Genomic DNA, 8,876 nt, shown 5'->3' on the forward strand with positions numbered 1-8,876 from the left:
TTGCAAGCAGGATTCCGATATAATCAACTGGAAATTAAGCTGAAAGAAACATGAGCTTGATCTAGCCATCCCGCAGAAAATTACGGGACCTCAAATCTAACCCGACTCACCTAAATTGGACCTCAGAATGCTTGCTAGCCTGAACGCCCCAGAACACCTCGACCAACATTCAATCGCAGGCAGCAGAGTCGAGCTCACTCACTGTTTGAGTGATTTGCAGATTTGCCACTCTTAACATCAAGTGGCAACCAATTTACCACCCGAGTTCGGTTGCATGGACTCAGATTAGCTCACATGTCAGCGTTAGTGGGCAATTGGCATTCGTTGAAAGTGGCAAACCAGCAATTTTTTACGCTTTTCGATGGTGTTCACCGTTGGCGATCGTCGTGAACGTACATATGGGTCGATGCACCATGGAACAGAAGCAACAAAGAAGCTGCGATGGGAGCATCAGCTAGCGCGTGGTGTGGAGGATGCCGTGGAAGGTGAGCGTGCCCTCGAGGTCCCCGATGATCCGCGCGACCCGCAGCTCCAGCCCCCGCTGCACGTCCCTCAGCAGCGCCCCGGCCACGTCCATCAACCTCTTCATGTCCACGCCGTCGTCGTAGCCTCCGCCGCCGCCGCCGCGAGCGAGGCCCGGCGCGATCCTGGACTGCGTCTCCAGCAGCTTCTGGCCCGTGGCCACCATGAGCCGCTGCAGCTGGAACGTCTCCTCCAGGAACTGCCCCAGCGCCGCGCTCTGCTCCGCAGCACGCCGCTCCCGCCCCACGCTCCTCTTGCTCTCCTCCTGAAATTTGAGTTACTGTAAACACATGATCCAAGAATGCAGAAATCCACGAGAGATTCAGATTTATTATGCGTACCATTCTTGCGCATAGGTCGTCGATCTTGTCGTCGAGGGACTGGTACCGCTTGACGTGCTTGCTCAGGAAGGACATCATCGTCTGGTACCTCGTCCTCGGATGCTGCCTGCTGCCACTGGCTTCGCTGCCTGACGGCTTTGTTGACGCGGCCACCTCCTCGCTTTCCGCGGCCACCTTCTGCAGCACCAGCAGCTGCTGCTTCAGCCGCTTGATCTTGTACGACACCGCGAGGGCGTGGATGTCCGTCTTCCAAGCAGAAGCCTTCAGGTCAGGCGGCGCCACGACCACGAGTGCGAGCTCAGATGTCACCTCTTGAGAACTACTCGTGCTGGTCTGCGTGTGCGCGTTGCCCGGATCGGTGTAGACCTCCTTCTCCTCTTCGATCTCAGACGTGTATGAATGTCGAGCCGGAGCATCATGCCGCTCCTGTCCCATCGACGTTGCCGCCACGGCGCAAGCGTGATCAGGAACTGGAACGTCGTGCGCCTCTGCTGCTTCCACATGATCAAACGCCTTGTCCTTGTGATCATCAGGCGAAACCGGCTCGTCCAGTTTGGTCTCTGCACGATGAGAACTGGTGACATTAGTGCCCCCTGGATGTCGCGCACCGGACGAGCGCCTATCGGCTTCTCCTGACATTGTTCTTTCGATCTTCACCGGGGAACACGGAATGCAATGGTCACAAGTGTCGTCGTCTTGATCACCGGCCGCGCCGCAGATCGCCACGGCAAGGGCCTGCGCTTGGAGCGCCTCTAGCTGCTCCTTGAGTGACCGGTTCTGATTCTCCCTGTCCAGGAGGAGAGGCTCTAGGCCGGCGTGGTGCTGCTCGTGCTGTGCCAGCCGCGCCTCCTGCTCCTGGATCCGGCACCGGAGCCGTGTCGCCTCGACGTCCATGCTCACCGCCCGCCACCGAAACACCTCCAGCTTCTCGTCCTTGAGCCGGAGCTGCTCCGTGAACGCCTCGACCTCCGCGTTGTGCCGGTGCTTGATCATGCCCGTGTACTTCTCGGTCTCCATCTGGAGCCACTCCTGCAGCCCTTGGTACTCCTCCACAGCTGCAGGCCACAAATCAAGAAGCACAGCGTAGTCATAAGTTGAAGCACTGTTGTTTTGTTTACTAGTGTTTCTAATGAGTATACTCTCCCAGTCCAAAATAAATGTTATTAATATCTAAAACGATACTTATTTCAGATAAGAGAGAGTACTAATTAGCAATAAGAAATCAATAAATATGAGTTCACAAATTATAAACACAACAAAAATCAAACTTTTTGATCCAACTAAATCATGACAGAGTATCGACTTAATGGCCACAAGATCAACTACAGCACAGTGGTAGAATTCTCCGAGCAAAAGCAAGCAGAGTACGTGACAGCAGCTAAGAGATACCGGGCTTGTCGTCGACATGGCTGGGATAGCGATCGACGCATTCAATGGCTGTCAGCTCCTTCGCCGGCGGCGCCTTCTTGCCGTCGCCCTCCACGTGGTCAACGAACAGTATCTTGGTGTCGTTCGTGCGCACCACGGCGGCGTCGGGGGCCAGCTTGACGGAGCACCCAGCTGGGTGGTCCACGCACCGCGCAGACGACCTGGAGGAGCCCCGGCGGTGGCCGCGGGACTCCCACATCTTGCGCAACCGCTCCGCCTCGAGCTCGGCCTGCTTCCGCCTGGCCTTACACATCTTGACATCACGCACGAGCATCTCCCTGTCCTCCATGTCGATCTTGGACTTGCGCAGCATCGCCGAGAGAATCTTGTCCTTGTGCTCCGCGTCCCGCCGCAGCCGCGCGGCCTCGGCGGAGAGATCCGCGGCCGCCGCCGCTGCCTCGTCGCGGCGCTCCAGCGCGGCCCTGAGTTCCGCCTCAGCCGTGTCCGCGAGGCGCGCGGCGCGGGCCAGGTCCGCCTCCAGCTGCCGCTGCGCGGACGCGAGCTCCACGAACGCCGCCTTGTGCTTCCTCAACTCCGCGTCGTGCTCCCCCGCGTCCTTTCTGGCGCGCTCTCGCAGCTCCTCCGCCGCCTGCTCCGCAGCCTGCAGCCTCTCCTCCGCGCCCTCCCGCCTCGCGACCTCCTGCTCCAGGGCCTCGTCCTTGAGCCCCGCCGAGCGCCGCTGCTCCTCCAGCTCCCGCCTCAGCTCCTCCAGCTCCCGCCTTAGCTCCTCCGCCTCCTCCCCACGCTTCGCCTCCCGAGCGCGCGCCGCGGAGACAACGGCGTGCACCTGCCGCCGCAGCGCCTTCCGCTCGGCGAGCCACCGCTGCTCGTGGGACGCGAAGATGCCCGCCACCTTCTCGTTGGCCCTGGCGTCCTCCGCCCTACGGCGCCGGAGCTCCTCGACCTGGAGCTCCAGCGCGCCCACCTTCTCCCGCAACTCGAGCTCCCTCGAGCGCGACCACCGGCACCCCCGCCGCCTCGCGCCGCCAAGATAGCACCCGCCGGCGACTCTCCCCTGAGCCAGAGCGCAAGAAAGGCCGAAGTAGAAGGCGGCGGCGGCGGGGTGCATCGAAACCGTCCACGAAGACGCCTCCGCTGCCAATGGCAGCGCGTGATCATCCGCCATCGCGCTCGCGGACTTCGCCAGTGGTTCTTGGCTCATGCTGCAATTGGGTCACTAAGCTAGTAAGGAGCTAGCTAGCCTAGGAATCAAGTCTTGTCACTTGTAATTGTGCGATGATTCTGATAAGGAGCTAGCTAGGCCTAGAGTTTAGAGCGTGAGCGATGGCGGCCGGGGGGTGTCGCTGGTGCTGGCATGGTCGGCATAATGGCGGCGAGCGGAAGGAGAAAAGGGAAGCAAAGCTGCAATGTGGCGGGATGAATCGAGTGATGGAGCCTTGCGTTGGCAGGCAGCTGTGAGTGATTGGGTGAAAGGCTGTCTCCGGTACGGTGGCAGTCAATGTGGGGAGGGGACTGCGGAGTCGCCGTAGTGGGTGTCTCCAAATGGAGCTCAACGGCCAGCGTACATGGAATGTGAGCTCGCTCCGCTTGCTTGCTTTGCTTTGCTTCTGCAGTGGATAACAGGGGTACTGGTACTAGAAGACTACAATGGAACGCCCTCTGTCGTTTAGTTGAGCTGGGTTACTTGGCTCTCCGTAGAGAAATTAATTAACCACTTGATACTGCAAGTATAAAAATCCAAATGGCTGAAGCTAGATGGAGATGTCAACGTGAGTGTTTAGTTGAGATGGATTACTTGGCTCTCTGTCGAGAAACGTATTTAATTATCTGTATCTATTATTTTCATCTATATAAATAGATATAAATATACAGTTTTTTCCTAACTGAAACTCGATTGAGCTTAACTCCTCATCCTGGTTGAATGGATGCAGGCGTTTATGCAGACGGATCTACTTATCAATGTCACAAAATCCATCTTATACGAGTAACTAATCACAATCTTAACTCTTGTATCTGCTCGTACGGCTTCAGATTTAGTCAACCAAACAGAAAATTAGTTCAGTCTATCACGACATATATAAACAATCAAATATTCTTATTTTCAATACATATGACTCCCTCCAACCTGCTTATACGATACAACTCTATAAAACCTTATTCGAGCAACCAAATACACCCTATATATTTGTTTGTTCTAGCAATGCCAAGGGAAACTAGACTACTCCAAGCAGTTGAATCCAAATAATCCTTCTATCCATACTTTCCTAGGCAGACAAATGCGGTGACATCCTTGATTTCAGCACATTTGAGCTGACACACCAACTAAAAAAACAAACCTCTTTTTTTCACTTGTTTCTCTAAGAATATCTCTAATGGTTAGAGATAGTATTAGCTTTTATATGAAAAAACATATTTTTTAAAATTTATATAGATCTCGTTATTCACAATTTTTTATATCTCATAAAAAAGAGATGTGCTAAAGTAAAACCTACCTGTACTACGTCTAATCCTATCCATTTTGATAATAAGAGCTAATATTATCTTTTAACTATTAGAGATGCTCTAACCCTATTTATTTTGATATTTCTGGTTTGTAGCAGTTACGTTCTATCAGGGGAGCAAAGACTCAAAACTCAAAAGAGCTTATGTCAAAGGTCAAAACCAACCCTACCAGTCCAGTGCCAAACAGCAGAACAGCCTTTCCGCCCCCTCCTTTCTTGGCTGTCAGAGACGCTTTGTTTCTCCATTCCCGTATCAACCTGCAGCCTGCACTGCTGCTGCATGTGCCCTCCAAAAGCAGCTTTCCTTGTCCCGGTCAGTCCAATCACAATTCAAAGATCCTGTTGGTTGGTAGTCTGGTACAACCAGCAACTTTCTCTCTAGTATTCTACTGGTGCTAGTGAAAGATCCTGCACGTTTCAATATTGAAAGTTGCTTGTACCATCTTTGGCACAAGGCAGCAACAATCAATTGTCATTTGTGAACCTGCAAGTTACAGCACACAGTGCTTCTAGTAGCCGGTGACAAGTGACAAGCAATGTTCTGGCAAACTCCTGCTTTGTGTCCCGGTAAAACGATCAACTCGTGGATAGCCAGCAGAGAGGGTTAAATGGAACTTTCGGACCGGCACGGCACGGATCTGTCTAGTATGATTTAGCTATAGTTCGGTTTGATTGGCTTAACTACTGTTATAGTTGTGCTATGCCGGTCAGCGTATCGTCTTCTTGTCTATGGTATGGCTCGTCATCTATCATGTCGTGTTAGGTCGGTTCGAGTATGATTGCGGTTTAGCAGCACGGTTGGTCCGATTGGTTCGGAGGCACGGCTAGTCCGGTCGGTCCGGAGGCACGGCTGGCCCGATGGAGGCACGATGCAAGGGTGGCTCAGTGACACAACTGTACACCTATAAGCCGACGGGCACGATGGAGGCACGGTCGGCCCATCAGCATGACTAGGCATGCCAGTCTGGTAGCACTTTGAAAATAGAAGAAAAAATAAAAATAACAGTTACAAAATTCTAAAAAATAAAAATATATAAAAAATAAATAAAATGAGCTTTGTTGATTGGTTGCCTCGTTAAAAACCATTCTACTATCAGGAAAAAAAAGTATAACCTATAGCTATTCTTCAAAAATTACATGATTTCATTAGAAATTCTAGAATTTTGCTTACAATATTAAACATGCTTCCACAAGTATCGCATTCTATTTGTAGACCTGGTACCTAATTTATTGTTGTATATATTATACTTAGGAAATCTTACCTGTTCCCTGTTAATTTCTCTCAAGACCTTCTCAAAATGTTGTAACACTCATGACCATGCACGCGAGTTTTCGACGTCTTGATTCATAAATAGAAAAATGAAAATATAGATTTGATTTGTTGAAGTAGACATGTGGCTTTGGAGTTTGGATCAGTGAGAGTTTGGTATGGACGGATAGTGGGTATTAGCTAAGATAAGAGGTGTGGGTAGCTTTCCAAAAAAATAAAAAAATCATAAAAAAATTTAGAAGTAATAGGGAGATATAATTAATTATAAAAATGAGGTTTATTGATATGCCACCTCATTAAAAAAGCTATCTAGCAAAGGAAAAAAAAGAGTACAACTAGCTCAAAAAAATTAGAAATTACACGTTCTCATTAACATCTAGATACAAATTTTTGAATGAAGCTTGAAGCTTAGTATTCTCTGTAGTGTGTTGCATTCGCGCTTTAGCTTGTTCCCAGTCTTTTACTATGATGAGTATTTCCACCATCTCACTTGTGAAATTAGTTCTTCTCTCTTCAATTATCCTTCTAGTAAGGTTGAAGGCAGCTTTAGAAGAAACTGTAGATACGGGAACCGTTAAACAAATCTCGTGTTAACAGTGAAAGCACTGGATAATTCGTCTTGTGCTTATGCCACCATTGCAGTATATTGAAATTTTCTTATTCATGATTGATACGTCGCTGTCGATGATTGTAGTTAGCTCCCCTCAGGATGTTGGAATTCCAACGCTCATAGTCGTAGGTGATCGTGATGAAGAGTCTGAACTTCTTGATGAAGAACTTCCACCAAATATTTTTCCCATGTTGTCATTTTCTTACATGTTGTGGGTGCTAGTAGAGGTCGTTGCAGGCAAACTCCGGCATACTTTGTTTCATATTTACTATAAACATCTAATAACTTAAAACAAACATTACTATAATAAGTAAAATAATCATGACGAAGAGCATCATCTAGAATTGTGAGAACTCTAGAAAACCTACGATTTTAACTCTAGGATCTAAAATAAAGGCAAATGCATACAACAAAGAAATTTCTTTCCAATATTTTAAAATTTTAGATTTCATAAGAACTACATAATCTCTTATAAGATTGTCATTTTCATACATGTTTAAATAAGTAGCAATTTCAACAATATTATGCACTACTAAATAAAATATTAGATAATAAACTCCTGATAAACTCACAGTTGAATTATAAAAAAAATTAAGAAACTCTAGTATCCTTTCGGCAACATACTAATACGCTTCTGTGAGTAAAGTTTGATCCCCATACTGATGATAGTGTGTATGAATAAACGCACCAAAAGTGCTTTTATATGGTATAATATTTTTTAGCATCAAGAAATTAGAGTTCTATCTTCCCGGTATATCCACAGCAAACTTGCGTGGACACACATATATTGCAACACAGTACTGCTTATATGCTGCAATTCATTGGTTAGAGGAGTTTACAAAAGATATTACAGTACAAAAATCGTGTAGGTATTGTGACAATCTCTTCAAACCGGATTTTACTATAAGATTGATAATACGACAAGCACATCGTTAATGTAACAAGAAAGGTTCAGCATATGTACTAAACAATAGAGTAAGAATATCTATGACTATAGAGTTTACACCGGTATTATCTAAAGTGATAGAAAATATTTTATTTGTGAGACTAAAGTCTTCAACTACTTGAGATATTTTTTCAGCAATATTTTTATCGGTATACACGTTGGCAATCAACCTAAAACCTATTATTCTCTTCTCTAATTCCTAATCATTATTAACAAAATGAGCAACAACACTAAGATAATCCTCTCTAGCTCTACCTGCCCATATATCCGAGGTCAAAGCAACTGAAAATGTACATATTTGCAACATTTCTTTAAGCTTGCTATGACACGTATTGTAGTATTTTACCATATCCCTACTAGTTGTCTGTCTAGAAACATGCATGAACTTAGGATTATGAGTTTGCTTAATATAATTTTCAAATATAGGAGACTCACCAATGTTGAGTGGTAGATCCGCTCTTGCAATGAAGCGGCATAACTCTTTTTGAGCATTGGTAGAGTCATACTTCCAATAACAAACAGAGCTACCAGGGTTGTACTGCAGTACCATCTGCTTCATAACTGCTCCACTCTTTCGCTTGCAAGTTGTAATGTGCCTCTTCAAATATCTTGTTCCACCTGAGGACTTTGCAAATAATTCATGTTTGCAAATATAACCTAGCATACTTGACACTTACCCTATCTTCCTCTCTGTAGAACCTTTAAAAGTCTTGCCAAACTTTGGAAATACCAGCTCTTGATCTTTTAGTTTTGGTGCTTGCTGATACGTGTGCACTTGTAGAGCTTGACGATAGATGTGCTGCTGCATCACCTGCATGTGAACCAACTCGGAGGTTCACCGTCGGGTCCATCACCTGCAGCACTAGTATCAAAGGGGCAGTAATCCCCTGTGAATCCTTGGAGAAAAAATCATGATCGATGGATGTATTATGATCATGATCATGATCACCGTCATCCTTGTTCAATGTCGAATGGCACTACATAAAATGCAAATATTTAGAGTTAGAAATAATCAAATAATAAAATAAGAATGAACAACGATGCAAAAAAAATTACCAAGATTTCTTCAACTTCAAGACAGCAGGATGACGGTTTTGGAATTGCTCGGATTTTTGGAAACAATTTAAACTAATTTTGTCAAATTATCGTTAATTCTCAAGAACTTCGCGACAAGAGTTAAGAGAGTAAATGGTGTTGCTGATGTGGAATAGAAGGGTAAGGTGATCCTCTATTTATATGTAAAAATGGTGATTTTTGTAATTTTTTGAATTTTTTGAGCTCAAATAGTCACAAAACG

The 8,876-nt window shown here is 46.7% G+C and overlaps 1 protein-coding gene across 1 annotated transcript; it reads right to left on the reverse strand.

Moving 5' to 3' along the window:
• Window positions 1-307: 307 nt before the first annotated feature.
• Window positions 308-3,885, reverse strand: LOC133904241 (uncharacterized). Its single transcript, XM_062345702.1, has 3 exons — window positions 2,253-3,885; window positions 864-1,918; window positions 308-787 (listed from the first exon to the last, which is right to left on the reverse strand). Exons 1-3 carry the CDS (start codon window positions 3,451-3,453, stop codon window positions 455-457), a joined length of 2,589 nt encoding a protein of 862 aa, XP_062201686.1. The 5' UTR covers window positions 3,454-3,885; the 3' UTR covers window positions 308-454.
• Window positions 3,886-8,876: the final 4,991 nt, after the last annotated feature.

This window comes from Phragmites australis, chromosome 2, assembly GCF_958298935.1.
Source record: "Phragmites australis chromosome 2, lpPhrAust1.1, whole genome shotgun sequence".
Classification (NCBI taxonomy): Eukaryota; Viridiplantae; Streptophyta; class Magnoliopsida; order Poales; family Poaceae; genus Phragmites; species Phragmites australis.